This window comes from Mirounga angustirostris, unplaced genomic scaffold (assembly GCF_029215605.1).
Source record: "Mirounga angustirostris isolate CCGP_5_RB_7025 unplaced genomic scaffold, mMirAng1.0.hap1 SCAF_6, whole genome shotgun sequence".
In the NCBI taxonomy this organism is placed as follows: Eukaryota; Metazoa; Chordata; class Mammalia; order Carnivora; family Phocidae; genus Mirounga; species Mirounga angustirostris.
In genome coordinates this window covers 36611811-36635869 of record NW_026991714.1, presented here as the reverse complement: position 1 = coordinate 36635869, position 24059 = coordinate 36611811, and the positions used below count along the sequence as shown (strand labels likewise).

The following is a 24059-nucleotide window of genomic DNA, read 5'->3' as shown; positions in this document are numbered from 1 at the left end:
GTATATACAAAATATGATAATCATTAATGATTATTCTAAATAGGCTGAAAACACATATATACTTTTTACAAATAAGTTCTAAATCATACTTGTTTACTGATCTTGATTTATGGATCCTTGGAGTTCTTAAACATGAATCTTAATCTTTCAAGTTGGCCTAGAAGATGCATTTGGTTTATCAATGTTGATGGCATGGAAAATTCTCAAAGGAGAGAACTCTGTCTCTCTGGATAGTTTATCAATAAGCCAGTGAATGCTTGACCCTTTTATTGAGCCAATCATTTGTGTTTGTTGATTATTCCAGCTTCACAGGGACCCAAAAGGCTCATGAGACAGTGCTAATAAAATGCTTTTGTTCCTTAGAAGAGAGACACTTCACAAAAACTAAATTCTTTCTGGAATTCTCTCTGGAATACTAGAAGTTTACCCTGAGTACATTGCACATAAAACGGGCTCTGTATCATTGTGATAAGGGAGGGAGGACACCCCAGGGCCAGGTAGGATGCCATTTTCTAAAATGAGAAAATTAAGATCCCAGGTAGTCAAGTGACTTTTCAGTAGCCAACATGAAACTTGTCTTTCTGCCTGATTTACCTCTCCCACTCTACCTCCTCCTATAAAGGTATAAATATCCCCTGACTTCCCTAATTTTCCATTACCATCACCAGCTGGTCTCACTGCCTTCAGGCTTAGCCCATTCTAATATATACTTTTCACTGTAGCTGAAATGATCTTTCTAAAATGCACATCTAATCCTATGACTCCTCTCCTTAAAATCCTTCAGTGGCTTTCTGTTGCTTTTTGGTAGGGTAAACCTTTCATTGGGTCCACAAGGTCTGACATAATCTCCTCATTAACACATCGGTGCACACATCTCTTACACTCTTAGAGTAAGCTTTACCACCTCTGGCCTTCTATTTCCTCATCCTGTAATGCTCCCCACACCAATTAATTCTTAGAAAGGGTAATTCCTTCAGGTATCTACTTAGATCTCATTTCCTCTCCCCATGCCTACACTCTGCTCTTACTCTCCTCACCTATTCTCCCTAATTCTGCATCATAAAAGGTCTGGGAACTGTGATGGTAAAGCAGGGTCCACTCCTTGAGCTTTCTGGGGGGTGTTGGGAAGTGGAGGGGCAGGAAGGCCCTTGGAAGGAACAATCCTGCGTTGAGTTTTGTCTCTGTCATGTAAATGACTGGGATTTCTGTTCCAATTAAAAACAAAGCTGTTTGCTTCTCTTCGTCAAGATCTTGTGTAGCCTCATGGTTCCTGCGGTGGGTGGAAGGCTGTATTAAACAGCATGCGGGATTCTCTGGGTTTAAGAATCTAGCTTTTCTCCTGGGTAAACTATCTTTCTGTTCTTAGGCTCAGTTATCATGTTCCTTCCATGTTTCAAAATGTCTGTTCCAAGATTACTCTAAGGATTGATGAGAAATATTACAGCAGTTGAGGGGGCAACTGAATGATTGCCCTTTGTGAATTTATTTTCATTCTTAAGGCAAAACCATCACATGCATGCTGGTAAATGTGTAACAATCAACCACATAGGGGAGAGGGGGAAGCCTGTATTTGCAATATTTGCTTGTATCTGTGGTGGAAATTCTCCCACCATGGTCACTTTCAAGCTACCAACATGCAGTAGCACACCACTCCGTAACATTTCCACTGGACAGAAAAAATAGGTGCAATAACTTCAAGAAGGCAGATAATAATAGAGTGATAAAATATAAAAGTAAATAAATAGTATACAGTAAAGTAGTAAAATAATTAGAATGTGATGAGTTTTGAGTATTTATCTTTATTTTTAATATAATTTATTTAATTCTAATTTAATTTAAGGTTGAATAATGCCTTTCCTTAGCAACTGGCTTGCAAAATTCCTAAAAATGTAACAATCAATTCTTATAAGCTGGTGTGAATCAGTTCAAGCACATACTGAACACCATTTTCTCCCCTTAGCATGAAAGGTCTGTTCACACTGAGATTCAGCAAACATGAAACTTAAACTTCCTAATTCCCTGTAGGAAACTGACTTGTGTATAAACTTAGAGTTGTGAATTAGGTACTAAAAGTATTGCGAGTAAGAAAGGTTAAGAAATGTTACACTGATCTTTTCTCACTGTCAGGTGATGTTCTTGTTGTTGTTGTTTCAGTATATTTTTCCCATGAAAGAAAACACACACCAACTTAATACCGTATGGAAATTTATATCTTTATATCTAATGGTTTGCAGTGTTACTCAAATGTTGCCTGCTAACCCACAGCATTATTATCACCTGACATCAGGTTGGAAATGAAGATTCTCCAGTACCATCCAGAATTCTTGAATCACAATCTGCACTTTGACAAGATCCTGAGCTGATCTACATGCACAGTAAATTTTGAGAAGCACTGACAGACTGAGTATTGGCTTGAAGTTAGACAAGTCTGGCTCTAGAACAACAGTATCCAATAGAACTTTCTGTGATGATGGAAATGTTCCATATCTGTGCTGCTCAAAACATTAGCTGTTAATCACATGGGGCTATTGAGCACATGAAATGTGGCTAGTGCCTGAAGAAGGTCCCCTTGAGTATTCAGCAAAGTACTGGATTGGCACACCTGTATGAGGAAATTGTTCAGATTGGGAAAGAACCATCCAAGAAGATTAAAGAGAATAGTGGTTACCACTAGGAGAGCCAGGAATAGTGCCTGTTCCTATAAATCCAGTGCTCTATACAGTGTAGCAAATATTAAGTGCTTAGCTAGTGTTACAGTTGGTATTGTTGTTGAATCCTTATACTCTTAAGAAAGTTACTATTATTTTTTTTAAAGATTTTATTTATTCATTTTACAGAGTGAGAGAGAGAGAGAGCACAAGCAGGGGGAGCAGTGGAGGGAGAGGGAGAAGCAGACTCCCTGCTGAGTAGGGAGCCCGATGCGGGACTCAATCCCAGGACCCTCAGATCAGGACCTGAGCTGAAGGCAGTTGCTTAATCGACTGAGCCACCCAGGCATCCCGAAAGTTACTATTATTAACCCTCATTTATAGATGAAAACAGAGGCACAGAGAGGTTAAGTAACTTGCCCAAGATCACACAGCCAGTAAGGGATAGAGCTTAGTCTCATTGGTTCTATTTGCTTCAGAACTCATATTTTCAACCACAATGCTGACCTAACTCCAATTAGAGATTATTTTTTTCTCTTCTGCTCTTCAGTACTGAGCTAGCTCCAAATCAACTGGATTTCAGTATAAATTGATCCTCAAGGGCGCCTGGGTGGCTCAGTTGGTTAAGCGACTGCCTTCGGCTCAGGTCATGATCCTGGAGTCCCGGGATCGAGTCCCGCATCGGGCTCCCTGCTCGGCAGGGAGTCTGCTTCTCCCTCTGACCCTCCTCCCTCTCATGCTCTCTGTCTCTCATTCTCTCTCTCGCAAATAAATTTAAAAAAAAAATAAAATCTTTAAATTGATCCTCAAAAGTGTTTGTGGGTGATAAGAAAGATGGTCCTTCCATAAACCATTTCTGGAAAATGTCAGTACTCCCTAGGAAGCAACTCACACATCATTTCCCATTTTCCCCTGCACTGATGCTAACATGGTTTCTTAAATGCTGACAATATGTGGGAAGGTAATTTGAGACTTGCCCTCTCTGCTAGAAACTAGAAGTATGAGACAATGAATTGGTGATCTGAACAGCTGTCTGGCCTTCTTTCCATTCTTTGTCAATCATGGCACTGCTCTCTGCCCTGGGTTTAATGAGTTTATTGTTAATGTCCCCATGTAAAATAATTTTCCCCATTCACAAACTAAAACGCTCTGTAATTTGCAACTCTTTTCTGCCTTTCCAACCCCAATTGAGCACTTGATTGCCTTTTTTCATGTCATCCCCTAACCTCTAGGAACAGCTCTCGTGCCATGCCAGTCATGTCAGGGGTTCTCTATCATCTCCAAGACCAAGTAGAAAGTCTTTATTTTTGGTTTATGTAACCCATGTGTTAGCTATAGATCTGTTACTCACTGAGACCTAAATAGGATCACCTCAATCCTAGGATATTCATGTTTCTTTCCAAGATTTCTGTGTCTCTCGTCTTTTACATTAATACTCCTACTTTTGGGCTCAGGTTTTAGTGGGTAGTGCCTCTGCAGGTATGTAATTCTGCTTCTTTGTAAGTTCTTTAGGCATTTGAAACCTCCCACCCCCCCCAAATTTGGCCTTGAAATTAGCTGACTTAAAGCTAATTTTGGGAAGATTATATTACATCAGTGCAAATGACTTCAAATTGAACATTAGATATTTCTTTGTTTGAAATGCCTTTTAGCTACTCCCACATTACTGGTCATTTACCCTACATGGTCTCCAACTGTGCATTGTATCTTTGATTCTCCTCTTACCCTCCCTGTTTAGAAGCTAAAATATATTTCTTTCTTTGCTTTAGGAAGACCACTCTAACCACTTCTAAAATATTTACCGTGGTACCTGCTGACATTCACGCTCTTTGGTCTATCAATAAGCAGCAGTCTAAATATTGGCTCAAAAAATTACAGTACCCTCCCTAAGAGGAATTCTGGTACCAACTGTTAGGACAATACATTTTTCACTTCCATTGACCTAATTGTTGCTTATATTTCCAGCCTTGTCTCCCCACTAGTGCATGTGTTATTTCTGTTATCAACATACTATGTTTTTCCTCATTTCCATATTTTAAAAAGACATCACTACTCCTTCTGTCTGGAAGTCCCTTCCATCCTGCCACAAAAGGAAATATGTATTTTAAAAGGAAAGTCATGCCTCTTATACAATATAAAATTTAAAAAAAATCAAAGATTTTATTTAACTCATTAATTAATGCAGAAACCAGTAAGATGCTACAACAGGTTCAAAGGACAGTCCAGGTACCAGAAACATATGGGCCATACAGGCCATCAAGAATATGGAGATGAGTTTGCTTCAGAAATGCAAAACTGGTTTATTCCACATTGGGGGAGGAAAATCAATTGATGCTCCATCAGAAAAAAATGCGTTTGTACACCTCTGGACAAAATTAATTTGCACTGCTCTAAGTTGTCTACAAATTACAACAGAGTTATAAGTAGCTCATGGTGCGCCTGGGTGGCTCAGTCGTTAAGCGTCTGCCTTCGGCTCAGGTCATGATCCCAGGGTCCTGGGATCGAGCCCCGCATCGGGCTCCCTGCTCGGCGGGAAGCCTGCTTCTCCCTCTCCCATTCCCCCTGCTTGTGTTCCTGCTCTCGCTGTGTCTCTCTCTGTCAAATAAATAAATAAAATCTAAAAAAAAACCCCCAAAACTCAAAGGCCATGAAGGACACAAAGACCCCATAAAACCGGATATCTTTGGAGGATGTGCTAGATACCACTTGGTTTTCATGAAAGACATCCAGTAATCTTTTTGGTGCATTTCCAAGGAATTCACAATTTTTCTTTGTACTCTCTTGCTCTTCCTCTACCATCTTCTGCTCCTTTCTTCCTCTCTTTCTTCCCATTTCTAGTTCCCAGTGGTTGACTCCTTCCATTCTAGATAGTCTCAACCTGTGTACTTAATAACCTATCTACAGTTTGTGCAGAATGTGCATCATTAGCTTGCTAAACAGTGTGTGTATTTTTTAAATTTATTTCTTTCTCCTTTTGAACAGAGTTGGGAAACCATTGTGTGCTTCAGCTTCTGGTTACTCTAATGTTTCATTCAGCTGGGTCTGGAGGCTTGAGTTAACTTGAACTAGCTGTACAGTTTCTTTCTTTCTTTTTTTTTTTTTAAGATTTTATTTATTTATTTGTCAGAGAGCGAGAGAGAGCCCAAGCAGGGGGAGCAGCAGGCAGAGTGAGAAGTAATAATACTTTTGAGCTGTATTGTAGTAGTCAATACTCTATAGAGGTAAATTGTATTAAGGCCCCTGATAATTCATTCTATATAGTTCTTACTGGAAGATACTTTACCAGTGACTTATTAGGTTCCCATAGAAGGGACCTATTGATGCTGAGACAGTATTTTTCAGAAAAAGATGGCCAATGAGTAAACAAAGTGGTGTTTGAAGAGCAGAGGTGAGTAGGATCCCATGCTGGTGTAGAGAGAAATCTTGTGATAACAAGATCATGTATAATGTAAACAAACTAAAGCTATCCAAACAGTGTCACAGTGATTCCCCAGTGACTTAAAAGCACAAATAAAAGTTACTATTCCACTGGATTTTCAATTCTGAATCTTGCCCAATGTTTAGCACAGAGAGGAAAATCTTACGCTATTCTCCTGGATGCTCTGGGTGCAGTTGGACAATCTTTTGTGTGGTTGAGGCTATAAAAACTACTGCTCACAAAGCTGTGGGGATTGAGGATTGTGGGGCCTGGGTTGGAGAGGAAGGCTCTGCCTGCTGCAGGTACTGTAGTGGGTATAAAGCCAGGCTATGGTAGGTGGGGCCAACCTTAAGTGTGTTGTCATGCCATGGGCACCCTCATGGCCTCTGCCCACGGCTTCTCTTAAGAGACCTCTGCTATTTGTATGTCTTCTTTGGAGAAATGTCTGTTCATGTCTTCTGCCCATTTCTTGACTGGATTATTTGTTCTTTGGGTGTTGAGTTTGGTAAGTTCTTTATAGATTTTGGAAACTAGCCCTTTATCTGATAAGACAGTTGCAAATATCTTCTCCCATTCCATAGGTTGTCTTCTACTTTTGTTGACTGTTTCCTTTGCTATGCAAAAGCGTTTTATCTTGATGAAGTCCCAATCATTCATTTTTGCTTTTGTTTCTCTTGCCTTTGGAGAGATGTCTAGCAAGATGTTGCTGTGGCTGGGGTCAAATAGGTTGCTGCCTGTGTTCTCCTCTAGGATTTTGATGGAGTCCTGTTTCACATTTAGGTCTTTCATCCATTTTGAGTCTATTTTTGTGTATGGTGTAAGGAAATGGTCCAGTTTCATTCTTCTGCATGTGGCTGTCTAATTTTCCCAACACCGTTTATTGAAGAGATGTCTTTTTTCCATTGGATATTCTTTCCTGCTTTGTTGAAGGTTAGTTGACCAAAGAGTTGAGGGTCCATTTCTGGGTTTTTTATTCTGTTCCGTTGATCTATGTGTCTGTTTTTTTTGCCAGTACCATACTGTCTTGATGATTGCAGCTTTGTAATATAGCTTGAAGTCCAGAATTGTGATGCCTCTGGCTTTGGTTTTCTTTCCTTTCTTTCTTTCTTTCTTTCTTTCTTTCTTTCTTTCTTTCTTTCTTTCTTTCTTTCTTTCTTTTTTTTTTTTTTAAGATTTTATTTATTTGACAGAGAGAACTCAAGAAGAGGAAATAGCAGGCAGAGGGAGAGGGAGAAACAGGCTCCCTGCTTAGCAGGGAGCCTGATGGGGACTCGATCCCAGGACTCTGGGATCATGATCTGAGCTGAAGGCAGCTGCTTAACCGACTGAGCCACCCAGGTGTCCCTGGATTTGGTTTTCTTTCTCAACATTACCTTGGCTATTTGGGGGTCTTTTCTGGTTTCATACAAATTTTAGGATTGTTTGTTCCATCTCTATGAAAAATGCTGATGGTATTTTGATATGGATTGTATTTAATGTGTAGATTGCTTTGGGTAGCATAGACATTTTAACAATATTTGTTCTTCCAGACATTTCTCCAAAGAAGACATACAAATGGCCAACAGACACATGAAAAAATGCTCAACATCACTCGGCATCAGGGAAATACAAATCAAAACCATGATGAGATACCACCTCACACTAGTCAGAATGGCTAAAATTAACAACTCAGGAAACAAGGGATGTTGGCGAGGATGTGGAGAAAGGGGAACACTCTTAGACTGTTGGTGGGAATGTAAATGGGTTCAGGCACTTTGGAAATCAGTATGGAGATTCCTCAAAAAGTTAAAAATAGAGCTATCCTATGACTCAGCAATTGCACTACTAGATATTTATCCAAAGGCTATAAGCATAGTGATTTGAAAGGGCACATGCACCCCAGTGTTTACAGCAGCAATGTCCACAATAACCAAATTATGGAAAGAGCCCAGATGTCCATTGACAGATGAATGGATAAAGAAGATGTGGTATATATATATACAATGGAATATTACTCAACCATCAAAAAGAGTGGAATCTTGCCATTTGCAGCATGAATGGACTAGAGGGTATTATGCTAAGCAAAATAAGCTAGTCAGAGAGAGACAAATACCATTTGATTTCACTCATATGTGGAATTTAAGAAACAAAAGAGATGAACATAGGGGAAGGGAAGGAAAAATAAAATAAGATGAAAATTGAGAGGAAGGCAAACCATAAGAGACACTGAACTGTAGTAAATAAACTGAGGGTTGCTGGAGGGGAGGTGGGGGTGAATGAGCATTATGGATGGCATAATGGATGGATGAGTATTGAGGAGGGCATTTGATGTAATGAGCTGGGTGTTATAAGCAGCTGGTGAATCACTAAATTCTACCTCTGAAACTAAACAAAAAGATAAAATAAAATATAGGAGAAATAAATACACCACCAGCACAGATGGGGATGATTTAAAAAAAAGAGAGAGAGAGAAAGACCTCTGCTATAGCTTCCTGGAAAGATTAGTGGGGAGGGGGAGATTTTAGCTTCAAAGATAAACTCCTAGAATTCATGGTTTTTCTTCTTTCTCTTCTCATGAGGTGTCTCTCCCGTCACAAGTCCCTGAGCTGTTTAGTTGCATCAACCAGTTTTAAACAGTAAAAGGGAATGGCAAGGCATAAAGTATATAACCAAAAACAAACAAACAATGGTGTGCCAGACATTGTTCTCATTGCTTTGCATTATTAATATGTTTACTCCTCATCACAACTAAGTGAAGCAGATGATATATCACATTTTACAGATATGTAGATTATATAAAATTACACACATATTGTTCTATATTATTCAGTTATTTTGCATTGCAAAGCAGTCATCCATTAAAAAAAAAAAAAGGCCCTTCTTGTTTTACACAATTTACAGTCATAGCTGATCTCAAACCTTGGTGGTTTAGGAGGATGTGAGGGAGGACAGTCCTTGTCTCTGGTTAATTGAGTTAATTTCTGCCCTCTAAAGTGTCCAGAGTGTCCCCTTGACCCCCACCCCTTTCTCTTTTAATTTCTGAGGGAATAAATTCCATGTGTGAAGGTTGGCCATGTCCTTTCGCAGCTGGCCATACCCAGAAATACTGATTTGGCATGTGATACCATGATTGAAATCATACTGAATCTTCCAACTTCCTATAATTCATGCTAAACATCTTGGTCTGCTTCTTTATCTGTTGATCTATCCATGATTTTCACCAGCAATATAGCTATGGTAGCAGGTCCCCAGAATGCTGTGTGTCTTATATTTGATGAAAATCTTTGGCTGATAGTGATAATAGGACTCTTAAAATAGTTATTGGTGGGGTGGTGGGGGGGCATCTGGGTGGCTCAGTCAGTTGAGCCTGATCTTGAGCTCAGGTCTTGAGCTCGGTGTCTTGAGTTCAAGCCCCGCACTGAGCCTACTCAGGCCCAGCGTGGAGCCTACTTAAAATAAATAAATAAATAAATAAATAAATAAATAAATAAATAAATAAATAAATAAAATACATAGTTTTTGAGTTATTTGAAACTGTATACAATAGAGTAATGAGGCCCAACTCTGTTTTTTATAATAACTAAGGATGTTTACTGTACCCCAAAAGCTTGTCAAAAGCTACAAGTGTTCCTTTAAGAATAATAATAACTAACACTTACATAATGATTGCACTGTGCCAGGCCCTGTTCTAACTGCTGTATGTATATTACCAAATTTTAATCCTCACAATAACCTATGCAAGAAAATTAGTTTAACTTGTTTCCTTCCTTCTATCATTTTCTTCTAATTCCAAGTCTTATGTGGATGCAGTAAGTAGTGAGACTTAATGTCACATGCTTATACTTGATTGCAAGGGAGGCCATCAAGGCAGGCCCAGGCCTTTGCCTCGGGAGTTTGGACTCATCATGGAGAAAGTGAACACAATATGGAAGTGTGTTTAAAAGATTCCAGGTTACCATCAATATAAATAATACCACTATGGAGACACAGGAGGAAAATCAGTAAAGTAGCATCACAGAAGCCAAGGGAAAAGTATGTTTCAAATGCCACCAAAAGATCCAGTACTGTGAAGAGTGAAAAATACTCATTGGCTCTAGTGATATGGAGGTCACCGATGACCTTAGTGAGAACCATTTCAGCAGAGTGTTGGGAGGGGAAAGAGATGGATTGGACTGAGGAGAGAATAGGTTTGAGGAATTGAAAATAGTAGGTGTAGACAATTCTTTAAAGGTCAGCAGTGAAGAAGGGGAGAAATATAGGATAGCAGTTGATAGAGTGGGAAGTGGGATCAGGGATTTTTTTTTTTTTTTAATTTTAATGTGAAGGATTCAGTAGAGAGAAGATGATGAAGATATAGGATAGAAAAGGTATAATCAGTAACAGTAAGCTTCTGAGAAGGAGGCTGGGGATGGTATTCAGAGCACACTACTATTTCAAAAGGTGGAATAGATGAGAGAACACTAGCAACTGTAAACAGGTCTTTGTGGTAGAAAGTCAAAGGAACTTCTTTAATTGACTTTGTCTTTTGGGAAGTGGGGCATAAAATTGAAATTGGGAGAATGAGGGTGTGTTGGTTGAAAGAAGAAGGTTTTAAATGGTAAAGTGTAGCAAGCAAGCTGACTCGAGCAGTATATCATGACTGAGGGAGTGCTGAGGGCTCTGGTCAGGTAGGAAATCTTTCAAGTATAGGTAGAAATGCCACTCTGGCCTATTTCACAATTTCCTTCAGTGTGGTTTAGCTGCCAAGATGCAGGCACAGAGGGAACAGATGGAGTATTTATCCAGGATTGGGTTTATGAAACAATAAAGGGTAGAGGGGCAAGGGAGTCTAAGATGTTGGTGAGAGAGATGAGGGGCAAGGGAGTCTAAGATGTTGGTGAGAGAGTTACTAAATTGACAGACCACATAATCTAAACTGAATGACATGGGTAGTAAACATCATGGTGGTAATGGTGGTAGTGTTAACTAATAGGGACTTCAGTGACCTGAATGTCCCAGAGATACAGAAGGATGTTTGAGGTGGACAATGGTAGAATAATCAAACTGGAAAGATAGAAGTTTCAGGTCAAAAGTAGATGTGGTAAGCAGCCTCTAAGAAAGTTCCCAATGATCCCTGCATCCACTCTTGTGCTCTTTCACTTCCTCACTCTGAGGGTCTGCCATGTTGTGAGCTTCCCCAGGGAGAGGCCCACCTGGCAAGGACTAACGGATGCTTCTGGCCAATGGTCTGTGAGGAATTAAATCTTGCCCAAAACCATGTGAGGGGGCTTAGAGGCAGATCCGCTGCCATTTGAACCTTTGGATGAAACTGCAGTCCCAGCCCATAGCTTGATTGCAGTCTCATGAGAAACCTAGTATGAAAGGCGTCCAACTAAGCTCCCTGGATTCCTGGCCCATGTAAATTGTGAGATAATAAATATTGGTTGTTTTAAGCTACTAAATTGTGAGGTAATTTGTTATGCAACAGTAAGTAACTAGGCAGGATTATCACAGCACAAATTAGATGCAAACAACTTTTGTTTAAAGGGAAAAGAAGATCTTTTTCATAAAAGTCATGTTAGAATTGGATTAGAGTAACATTTTATGGGTTCCAATACTAGTGATAAACTGAAGTAGTCAACTGGAAAAGAAAATGTCAAAGGATCTTTTGAGAGGGCTGAAAACAACTGAAATATCCCCTTACCTTAACTTAATAGCACCCATTTCCAAGGTGCCATGCTGGAAAATAATGCTGACAGTTCATATATTTCCTATAATGATTATACCTGCTCTGGATCATTCTCCTTTAGCTCCAAAATGAAATAAAAGTGAGTAAAAAAAAAAAATCTATGTTTTAACATACAAAATGAAGTGTGTATTATTTTTTGCCAATCTTACTTAATCAGAATTTAACTCAGTAAGGGATATTTACTGTTTTCCTCACTACTGTATCCCCAGAACCTAGAGCAATTCATGCACCTATTTAAGCTTTTATTCCTCCAGACTGTTCACAGAATAAAGTCTAAACTCTTCAGCATTACAACACAATTTTTATTGACCTGGCCTTTGTGTGGTTTTCCACCCTCCCACCCCCAGTTTGCTTGGGTGGCCACAGTGTAAAATCATTGTACTCATTGCTTGTTTTTCAGTTCTGTCTTTGCTTTTGGTCCCTGAACATTTATTTACATTTCACTTGATAGCTACTCACTTAAAGGGATATATATAAAATTATTTATTTGTTTTATCCAGTGTTTTTTGATATATGTAGTAAGAGATTTTTAAAATTTCTCTTTGAAATATTGCCCAAATCCAAAGTCCTACTATATCCATTTCCATCTCTCTCTATATTAAACATTTCTGTGTAATTGTGCTCTAAGTGAAATTCTTTTAATTCAGCAAAAGAGGTATTTTGTTTTGTTTTTATCTGATCTAAAAGTTTATTTTAATAGGCAAATTTATTCCATTTATATTTATTGTGATTACTGATATATTTGGGTATGTTTATGCCACTTTTAATGTATTTTATGTCTACCATATTTATTCTTTACATCTTTTTTTCCTCTTTTCATGGCATATTTTAGTTTGATTGCATTTTCTTTATCCCCATTCGTATTTCCTTTTGTTGATTTGGAAGTTGTAACTTTTTCTTTCTTTTTTTTATTATTATTTTTTAAATTTTTTTAAAGATTTTATTTATTTATTTGAGAGAGAGAATGAGAGACAGCACAAGAGGGAAAAGGGTCAGAGGGAGAAGCAGACCCCCTGCTGAGCAGGGAGCCGGATGCGGGACTCGATCCCGGGACTCCAGGATCATGACCTGAGCCGAAGGCAGTCGCTTAACCAACTGAGCCACCCAGGCGCCCTCTTTCTTTTTTTTAAAAGATTTTATTTATTTCTTTATTTGACAGAGAGAGAGAGCACAATCGGGGGAGCAGCGGAAGGAGAAGAAGAAGCAGGCTCCCTGCTGAGCAGAGAGCCCAATGAAGGGCTTGATCCCAGGACCCTGAGATCATGACCTGAGCTGAAGGCAGACACTTAACTGACTGAGCCACCAAGGCACCCCAAGAGTTGTAAATATTTCTAACAAAGTCTAAAATTTAACAGATTCTTGCTATGTCTAAATAAGGACTTTAGAATACTTCAATTTCCAATATTCATTTCACTGTAGTCAAGTATTTCAGTGTCACCATGTTGTTAGCACTCTTCCAATTTATCTGTTAATGTCCTCATTATTTTTAGGAGTCGATATTTATTGAAGTTTACTAACACGTTTTTACCAGTTTCTCTGTTTACCATTGTATCGTGTGCTCCACATCTCTCTTTAGCTCATTTTCTTTTCTGCTGTAGTATATTCTTAGTCATTTCTTTCAGCAAATGTCTATCAGTTTTATCCTTTCTGTATCTGAAAATGTCTTATTTTATCCTCCTTTTAAAGTTAATAGTTCAGATGGATAGGAAAATAATTCAAATATATAGAACAGTTGAAAGACTTTTACAGTAAACACCTATATCCTAACCACCTAGATTCTATATTTGTTAACATTGTGCAGTATTTGTTTTATCCTACATCCACTTATCTATTTCTCCATCTTATTTTTTTATGCATTTCAAAATAAGTTGTAGACATCCATATACCTCATCCTTAAATGCTTAGACTGAATATGATTAGCTACTATTCAATATGTGTTTAGAATTCCTTTTTTGAAATAAAATATACACTGCATAAAACTCAAATGTATCATTTTATGAGTTGTGACAAATACATGTACCTGTATAACCTATCCTCTTATCAAGATATAGAATGGTGCCATACTCCAGAAAGTTCCATCATGCCCCTTCGTAGGCAATCTCCAGAATCCCCCTTAAGAGAAAAACACTGTTCTGATTTCTTTTTCACCATAATTTCATCTGCTTGTTCTAGAATTTTGTATGAATGAAATCATACACCATGTTTTCTTTTGTCTAAAGCTTTTTCATTCAGCAATGTTTTTGAGACTCATCCATTTATCTGTAGTTTGTCTCATTTTATTAGTGAATAGTATTCTACTGTATGAGTGTACCTATTCTGCCAGTGATGGACACATGCTGTTTTTAGGTTTTAACTATTATGAATGAAGTTGATATGAACAAATCTTTTTGTGGACATATATGGAATTTCTGGGTTGTAGAGTAGGTGAATGTTTAGTATGATAAGAAACTGTCAAACTAGGCGGTCCTCTTTTCATGCCTAGAGCAGCCATAGCTCATGGTCCCAAGAATCATCTGAAGCATGTAGCAGATTCAAAGCATTGGAAGCTGGATAAACTGGCCAGTGTGTTTGCCCCCCCATCCACTTACTAATCCCCATAAGCTGAGAGAATGTCTCCCTCTCATCTTTTCCTAAGGAACAGACTTAAGTATGCCCAAACAGGAGATTAAGTAAAGAAGATCTGTATGCAGCATTTTATTAAGATTGATGGCAAGGTCCAAACCGATATAACCTATGCTGCTGGTTTTAGGGATATCATCAGCATTGACAAGACTGGGGAGAATTTCCAACTGATCTATGATACCAAGGGTTGCTTTGCTCTTCAGATTATACCTGAGGAGGTTAAGTATAAGTTGTACAAAGTGAGAAAGATCTTTTTTTTTTTTAAGATTTTATTTATTTGACAGAGAGAGAGAGAGCATGAGCAGGAGGAGGAGGCAGAGGGAGAGAGAGAAGCAGGCTCCCCACTGAGTAAGGAGCCCGATGCAGGGCTCCATCCCAGGACCCTGGGATCATGACCTGAGCCAAAGACAGACGCTTAACCGACTGAGCCACCCAGGCACCCCACAAAGTGAGAAAGATCTTTGTGGGAACAAAAGGAATCCCCCATCTGGTGACCCATGATGCTCACGCCATCTGCTATCCTGATCCCCTCATCAAAGTGAATGACACCATTCAGATTGATTTGGAGACTAGAAAGATTACTGATTTCACCAAGTTTGACACCGGTAATCTGTGCATGGTGACCTGAGGTGCTAACCTGGGAAGAATTGGTGTGATCACCAAATGAGAGAGATACCTTTGTTCTCTTGACGTAGTTCACATGAGAGATGCCAATGGCAACAGCCTTGCCACCTGGCTCTCCAACATTTTTGTTATTGGCAAAGGCAACAAGCCATGGATTTCTCTTCCCCATGGAAAGGTTATCCACCTCACCATTGATGAAGAGAGAGACAAGAGACTGGTGGCCAAACAGAGCAGTGGGTAGAAAGTCTCTGTGTGATGTGATTGGAAATTCTTAACTAAAGACAATACAGCATGATAACAACAACAAAAAAAGAAACTGCCAGGCTATTTTCCAAAGTGGTTTTTATTATTTTACATTTCCACAACAATGTATGAGAGCTCTGATGGCTCCACATCCTTGCCAACGTATTGTGTTGTCAGTCTTTTTGATTTTAGCCATTCTGTTGGGTATATACGGGAATTCATCATGTATTCCATTGTTTCTGACTCTCTTGTTCATGTTGAGATCTCTAATGGCAGTGTCATTTTCATTTTTTGTAGCTAATCTATTTTTTCCTATTATAGTTTTTAAGATTATCTTTTCCTTTTATGTTCTGAAGTTTCACTGCAATATGTCTGGATTTGTTTGCTCCCCTTTATGCTGCCTTTTTAGTTTGAGAATTTAATTTTGGAAAACTCAATTTGGTGTACTTTGTAATTATGTCTGTATGCTCACTATTGGGGGGAATTGTTATCAGTTGGACCTTAAGGTGTAGTGTTTGGTATAAGTTTTTCCTATGGGGGCAGTTTATTATTGGTTTCTGACAGGGCTATGTGAGATTTCTATATAAATTTCTGGCACAGAAGTGCCACACTGTGAGGGCATTTGGGAGAATTCCACCCCAAATATGTGGAATGTCTTGTCTAGGGGTTCTGATTTCTGAAGGTCAACTGTTTCCACCCATGTTCTCGGAAAGCTGAGAGCTAGGGCTGGTAGGTCCTAATTTTCCAAGCTTCTGGTTTCACCAGAAATCCAGTTCCAGTTTCCTCACTATGCACAGAGCCTGTGTCCTCAGCTTATACCATCGCACAAATACTAAAACTGCAGCCTTAAGGTGCATTTCTTTTTGGGTTACAAGCCTCCCCCACCTCCCTTAGATTCCCACTAAGTGCTGTGGATTCCTTCCTATTTTTGACTTCTGAAATTTTCCCCTTTTTGCTTTTGAGCTTGGCAATATATTAAAGATATGTTTAAAAACATTTTTTCCCTGTCATTTCTATGTTTAGTGTAGAAAGGCAGTACTCACCTCTCTTTAGCTCAATCTACCACCTTGATTGTAAGTTTCTACTTACTCTTTTTTTAAAAAAAGATTTTATTTATTTATTTGAGAGAGAGAGAGAGAGAGAGAACATGAGAGGGGGGAGGGTCAGAGGGAGAAGCAGACTCCCCGCTGAGCAGGGAGCCCGATGCGGGACTCGATCCCGGGACTCCAGGATCGTGACCTGAGCCGAAGGCAGTCGCTTAACCAACTGAGCCACCCAGGCGCCCCTCTACTTACTCTTTAAACCCATTGTAATTTGGCTTCTTCCCCAGTATTCCATTGAAAATGTATCTACTAAAGTCTCAAATCACCAATGAATCATTAGATCCAGTGGACATTTTCCAGTGTTTACAGTATATAGCGTATGATGGTGTTCCTCATTTCTCCCACTTAAAGACTTTCTCTGGTTGGGGCACCTGGGTGGCTCAGTTGGTTAAGCGGCTGCCTTTGGCTTGGGTCATGATGTCCTGGGATCGAGCCCCATGTCCGGCTCCCCCCTCGGCGGAGAGCCTGCTTCTCCCTCTCCTTCTGCCTGCCACTCTGCCTACTTGTGCTCTCTATCTATCTGTCAAATAAATAAATAAAATCTTAAAAAAAAAAAAAGACTTTCTCTGGGCTTCTAGAAAACTGCTTCTCAGAGTTGTCCCTGTTTCTAAACTCCTCCTTCTCAGCTTCCTCTGAAGTCTGTAAATTGTTGATTTCCAATCTCTGGCTCTACCCAGATGTGTCTTTTGGGCTCTACACCTGTGTGTATCCACCTGCCTACTCAATATTTCTTTGTAATGTCCCCAAAACACCTCAACTTCTTCAAAACTGAATAAAAGTTTCCCTAAATCTGTTGTAAGAACTGAAGAAGAGTAGAGTGTTATTTCTATTGGTCATGGTCTTCAGAGGAGAAAGTTTACATGAATGTGGAAGAGTAGTGATTTGGATTAGATGGTACTGAGGGATTAGATGAATTCTCACTGAAAGGCCATAGCAGATGAATATCCTCCAAAGGAGGGGGATCAGTGGGATTGCAAGACCTCAGAGGAAAGCCAAGTCTCAGTTAAGAGGAGACGGGAAAGTCTTCAGTGACGAGATCAAGCTGAATTATAATTTATTGACAAAGAAAGAAAGACTTAGAGTGTATAACTGAGAGAGGAAAGTAGCTGAAAGGAGAGAAATTATAAAGAAGCAAAGCATTCACCAAGTGTTTATTGAGTTTCTCGAGGGCAAGTGCCAATCATTAGCATCTTTCCATCCTTAGAATCTATCCCAGTGTCTGGTATATGTTAGTCTCTGAGCAAATGTTTGTTATAATAAAATGAGACTGTTGTAAATGGCTTTTAATTATTTTCCACAAGAGGGAGTGCAGTAACAGATCCCGTTCTTTGATGGTAAGAGGAAATGAGGAAGAAGGATATTAACTTTGGGCATTTAGAAGGACATAACCCAATTCTACAAACATTTATAAATGCCTATTGAGTTAGCCACAGTTGAGTGCAACACCCACATCTGTGCATCCTTTCCCCCCGGTCACATATGAATGGACTATGAGCTCACTGTGGCAGATTCTCTCCCTTCTCCCAGGACTCGGCGGGAGATTTCTATAATAAAGAACAGGTCCTTCCAGTGGATATGGCCCTCACAACCCTCTTTCTGTAAGTTTATTAGAAAAGAATTTTTGTTAACAGACATTAAATATAACGCATAATACACCAATCATTGGGTTATAGAAGCTGAAATTTCTCTTGCTGCAAATTCCCCGTTTTAAATATTTCACTCATGGTGGCAGAGCAGGTGAAGTTACCTCCGCGTTCAATTTCTCCTACGGGTGCTAATTATTTGGTATTGATGAGGCATCCCTGCTTGGCCATTCTGGTTCCCAGTACCTTCCAGGACTCACAGGTGACTCTCCCATGTTTGAGGGGTCCTTGGCTTTCTGAAAAATGTCACCTATACGTAATAGTCTTAAGAAAAGGGAAAAAAATGTAATTTCTGTCTTTGCATGATACCATTTCCACCTCTCCCTCCCATATGTGGCATTGTCTTCCTCCGCATTTGATAGATTTTTTTGTTGTTGTCAGGCATAGAGATTTTTCTGTTATCTCCTGGACTCTTTTCCCAGCCAGTCTGCAGACTTCCATCGCCATGCTTTCTCTGTTGTGGTATACCTCCATTACTCTCAAGCCCCCTGGGAACTCACTAATTACATCATGGCTCAATTACATTGGTCAGAACAAAGACTGGCAAAGTTCATCTTTGTTTCAAGGAGCTCTCCATGTATTGTATGATACGGATATAAACTCACGTTATAATTGAGGAATAAACTAAACACTGGAGAGTACAGGAGGAGAACCACTGAGAAAGGTAGGCAAGAGACACTGGAGTCAAAGTTTACAAGTTTTCATTTCAGACTCTGTATCCTTCTTGGTAGAAGTTCTAGACAGTGGTACCCCACTTTTGCAGGGAGGGGGAGGGACAGAGGCAGCTTAATTGGAATTCTGGTCACAGTTATTTAAAATTGTCTCTTTAAATGAAAAGTGGCTTTGTCTGTTATATAAAAATGTGGGAACTCTCAACTGCTTTGCCAATGCACATTGGTATATGGTATATTGTGAATCCTTTACAAATGTGTTAACCAAATTTTGACGAATTTGTAAGAAAGCTTGCTCCAACTGAGAGTCCTACATTTCAGTGATAGATCTCAGAATCTGAAGCTAAGCAGATCCTGGAACTGAATGTAGAGTCGGGAACAGAAGGTGTCAAATAAGAGGTAAGAAGCATAGTGTATTGTCAAACCAGCCCCTGAAAAGATGGTGTGTTTACTGAGCACGTGCAACCTTGGCCTGTGAATTATCAAAGAGAATGTGGTTGGGGCAGAACACGACTCTCTTCCCAGAGTTTGATAGTGTTGAGGGTTGGGCAAGAGAATGCTTTGCTTTCTCTTTGAGGCTTGCTTTCATAGACACTGTGAGACATGGTCACACTGAGTAGTGATGGTGGTTAAAGATTGCTGACTTTTTAGTGTTCTTTTAGGCCTTTTAATCTTTTCAAGTGTGCCACTAAAATTTATAGTATTCAAAACTGTGCCCCCCCCATGTAGTGCATGATGAGAATCACTGTAGTAGTACATTTAAAATTAAAATGGAAGAGATCTCCTTGTTCTTTTTTCTTATCAGTTAAAAGCTTTAACATCTCTCACTTCAAATGAGTATCATCTGTTTCTTTTTTATCTGAGCCACAGAACACAAAAGCTCATTAAAATCTGAGAAGTTTTATTAACTCTCTATGACAGTTTTCCCCCATTCTCTTCTTTATCTTCCTTGCGCAAGTAGGATTATGTGGTTGCTCGATGGGTTTTTAATATTGTCATGAAAAATCTCTCCTTGGGCATGTTTGTGCAGTAGATAGCATAACCTTAAGAGCCTTATTCAAATGAAGTGGGCAGACACCACCGAGCCAGCTCAGCACCAAATACATTTCAGTAAGTTCTTGTCAACTGCCATTTGTTATCTCATTTGTAATGGAACAAAGAACCACTAGACGGAGCTAGGGCTTAAGAAATCACAGCTCTAAGTTGGGCGTCTGATGTGATCTTATGGAAGAAGTATCATTACTTTGATTTCAAAGCCTACGCAAGCCTTACCTAACTCGGCTATTAGCCGTCATCTATTTACTTCGTACGCACACACGATGATGTCCACAATGGCCCAATTTATTTAGTCACTCAAATGATGACGTCTCACTGTGGTATAGCACCTCATGGTTTAGAGTGCTGCCCCCGGCATAATTATGTTTGATCTTCACAGTAACTCTGAGGCATTGCTGGGCAAGAATCACTCCTTGTATTTTGAGACTAGTAAATGGAGATAGGGTATCTGCAATAGAATAGGATGAGTCAGGATGGTTAACCTAGACAGTTGAGGTGGTGGGGTCTGTTTTTCCCTCGTAAACATTTTTGTGTCGACTTTATCTAGCCTGGAACTAACTAGAAAACTATCAACTCATTCCTTTTGTAGGGCATGGCCTCTGGCCACGCCCACTGGGGGGGACATACAATATAAAAGACAGGTGAAGAGTCACGTGCAGGTGGAAATGGCCCAATATAAGTGAGCACAGGAAAGTGAGCAAACGGGAGCTCCTGCCCAGAAACCTTTGGTGTATGTGATTCTTCATATCAGGGGCAGGTGTGGAGACCAGTACCTCATCCTTGTGGTGTAGACAGTCCTTCAAGCCAAGGTCGTGCGTAATTATTACTTAATGTTAAATGTTGGGGAAGCTGCCCACCCCCTCCCTCCACCCCCAGAAGCAAGCCCACCATTTTGACGTCTGTCAGTTTGTGCCTGTTCCCTAACCTCACACATTGACCATAACAGGTTGTGCTTCAGCAAAAAAAAGTGATGCATAGATACATATATTTTCTTGGCCTTTTGTGACAAGAGATGCTGGATAAGAGTGGGAATCAGGTCAGTCACTCAGCAAACTGATCAGACGTCCAGAGCCTGCATTTGTGCCTTTGGTTATCTTTAACAACTCAAGACAGTTCTTCTGGAGCTCGGTCAGTTGGTCACTCTGCAAGTCTGACCTCTTAAATTCAACTTCTTTAACTACTGGTGAAACACTGGCAACTTTCACAAATGAGGCTAACAAACCCTAAGGAGAGGCTGGAAGGTGTTCCAAGAGTCTCAGAGCTCCCAGAGGCTCCGGCCTGAAACAGAGCGAAGGAAGAGGGTTACAGGATCATGTCCCCCCCATTCCCCCCCACCCCCCGGACTCGTGGTGACCTTGTTGGAAGTGAATCCACCAAGGACACGGCTCCAAACGCCGCCCTCTCCACCAGCCCAAGGCTCATGCCGAACCCATCGCCGGGCTGCGCCCAGAGGGTGGCGCTGCTAACCCGGCCTCGGCCCATCGCCGCCCGCCGCTTCCCGGCCGCTGCGGGAGCCCCCCGCTCGCTCTCCCGCAGGCCGGCGGTGGTGGGGGGGGGGGCAGCGCCCGGTAGGGGGCGCCCTGTCCCAGGCGCCGCGGCTCCCTCCGCCCACCCGGAAGCGGCTGCGGCGAGGCGAGCCTGGCGCGAGCGCTCTGCGAGGCGGGCCGCCGGTAGGGAGGCGCGAAGAGGGCGCGAGGGTGGCAGCCGGAGGGAGCCGCCGCCCCTGGCCGCCCGGGTCCCCGCGGGGCGCATGGGGCGCTTCGATCCGGGATCGCGCGAGGGCCCGGCGCCCAGCTTCCTGCTGCCGTGAGGAGCCGCGCCGGGACGGCCCCAGGACCCCAAGCTGCCGGGAGGATGACCATGGCCGGGGGCAGGAGAGGACTGGTGGCCCCGCAGAACACGTTTCTGGAGAATATTGTCCGGCGGTCCAGTGGTAAGAGGTGCATTCGGATTTCGGTTACCCAGGCTTTTTATCCGTGCCTCGATTGCCGACGCCTCCCGCCGCTCGGCGCCAGCAGATGCAGTAGAACCCGGAGCTCTGCTGGGAGCCCCAGCGCGGGCGTCCGGAGCTGCCTCCCGGAGGCAGGGCTAGGTGGGCAGGGTGGGGCGAGGTCTGTGGGCCCCCATCCCAAGAGGAGAGCTCTGCTGGGGACGCCTTTGGGGGCCCTTCTCGCGCCTTCTCGGTCTCCTCTCCAGCGAGCGTGACAGCTGATGGGCAAAGTACTGGGAAAGTGATGGGAAGCCGGACGCGGCACGAGCGGCAGCGCGCTCCCCATGGGTACTGCCCACCCCGCCGCGAAGGCTCGCGGGGCTCTCTGGCTGCACCCCAGGTGCCGCCTCTCCCCAGGGAGAGCCAGCAGTAGAAGAGGCCACTAGGGTCCGGGCCCCCGAGGGATGGGGGCGGCGGCTGCTTCCACCTTCCATCGGGCGGCTGAAAAGTCCGAGGTGTGGGGACGCGGGGATGTAGGGACGTGCTGCAGGTTACCCGGTTCCACCTCTTCACCCACCCGCCCTCTTGGAGGTTAAGTGAAGGCTCCTGCGGGGCAGTTTCCTGGACTTAGATGGGAAATGGAGCGCATAGGTGCAGAGCTGGCCAAGCTGTCACAGGGACAAACCTGCCATAGTTCCTCTTTTCCAAACCTCAGCAGTGTTTTATGCTTATAAATCTTGCTCACCTCGACATTCCCAAGCTCACCAAGCCTGTAAATCTATCCCTTAAACGCAGTAAACGAGTGCTCCCCGCTCCTCTCTTTCTCTGTGGCATTAAGAGGGACAGTGGCATGAAGCGGGAGACGGTGAGAGTCCTAGCAGCAGGGATGGAAAGGGAAACATTTCCGACACCTTCAGGACCCACAGCAAAGCGTCCTGGCTAAAGCGCTTGCAGAGCATCTAGGAGGTGGGCATCTGGAAGGTGCGGTGCACACCCGTTCGTCAAAAGGCTGAAATGAACGGGGGGCAAGTCTGGAGATGCTCTTTACAGGCTTCGGGTCTCCTCTCCTTCCAGAGGAGGCAGATGACACGAAGAGCTAACTTGGGCAATAGGTTTTAAAAAATGCGGAAATATCACAGCTTTAGAGCCTCAAGGAGGAGCTTGTGTTAAAATCATGGGCTTCTATTTGGATTTAGTTAGGGATTCAGGGGAAGAGCGTGAAAAGTGACTTATGCTCCCAAGAAATACTTTTTAATTAAAAAGTGATTTAAGTTTAGCTTACAACAAAAAACTTGTCGACTAGGATAGCATATTATTGTGTATTATTTAAATATTTTAGAAATGGTCATTTATTGTGTGCCTCTTAAGAATAAGAGTATTGAAGAGTTTCTGGTTAGTCACCTTTCCCTTCAAGGTCCTCCTCACTCAAACGAACTGAGGTAGCTTTTAGAACAAGGTCACAGCTATTACCTGGGGACTCAAGGGGATGATATTTACTACATGAATAGTCACAATGAACTCTTCTGTCATAAAAAAAGCTAGAGGTGTTCATGGATTTTTAAATAAAATCACTAAGTAAGAGTTAATTGGCTGTGATTGCTGTGGTTATTGACCTGTTAGGGCATGTGGAGTGGAGACAGTCTTGCAGATTTGGGGAACCCAGTGCCAGTGACACCAACTTTCTCGTAAATATCAATGACAATTCCATTTTTGCGGGGTGGGGTGGGGGGTGAAGAGGCAGTGTTCTTTAAGGTATAGGGGAAACCTTGTGTCTAATGTGTATCCTCTAATGTTTTTGAGTGGAGAGGGAGGTAGCAGAATCTTACATGTAACAGTCATAAAGTTCCTTGGGCTTGTAGGAGGACCTTAAGAATGGTGGCACCAGGGGCACCAGGGTGACTCAGTCGGTGGAGTGTCTGACTCTTGATTTCCACTCAGGTTATGATCTCAGTGTCCTGGGATCAAGCCCGGAGTCAGGCTCCCCACCGAGGATTCTTCCCCACCCCAACTGTCCTTCTGCCCCTCCCCCTCTTGCACTTCCTTTCTGTCTCTCTCAAATAAATACATAAATCTTAAAAAGAAAAAAGAATGGTGAAACTAATACCACACAAACACAAAATAAATCTTGGAGCTGAGACAGCAGAATACTCTAGTTGATTTTCTTAGAGCCACTTCTCCTCTCTAAGCATATATTGTGTCAATAGACTAAGTAGCTAGCAATATTTTTAGCATTGGCATTTTAATTTCAGCACCAATTCCAACAGCTTGACTTCAGCTAACCAACCAACCAAATGACATCAGCAACACAAACAAAACATCGTAGGAAAGTTGGATGAAGTTTTAAAATTATCTATTATTTCAGAAGAAAATATTCTGGTCTTGACATGTGGGATT

General features: G+C 41.6%; 1 protein-coding gene, 1 long non-coding RNA gene and 1 pseudogene across 2 annotated transcripts in view; all 3 read left to right on the top strand.

The window, feature by feature from the left end:
- Positions 1-13740, top strand: part of LOC123846095 (uncharacterized) — a 92675-nt gene extending 78935 nt beyond the window's left edge. Inside the window, exon 5 of the long non-coding RNA XR_010412269.1 lies at positions 12933-13740. This is a non-coding gene — a long non-coding RNA (uncharacterized LOC123846095). The remainder of the gene's footprint in view (positions 1-12932) is intronic.
- A 133-nt stretch (positions 13741-13873) lies between these two features.
- On the top strand, positions 13874-16475 carry LOC123845683 (small ribosomal subunit protein eS4, X isoform-like; annotated as a pseudogene).
- Positions 16476-21378: 4903 nt separating this feature from the next.
- KCNH1 (potassium voltage-gated channel subfamily H member 1) overlaps positions 21379-24059 on the top strand; it is a 370040-nt gene continuing 367359 nt past the window's right edge. The window contains exon 1 of the mRNA XM_064594125.1: positions 21379-21668. Coding sequence (XP_064450195.1) covers positions 21590-21668 — 79 coding nt within the window. The 5' untranslated portion in view covers positions 21379-21589. The remainder of the gene's footprint in view (positions 21669-24059) is intronic.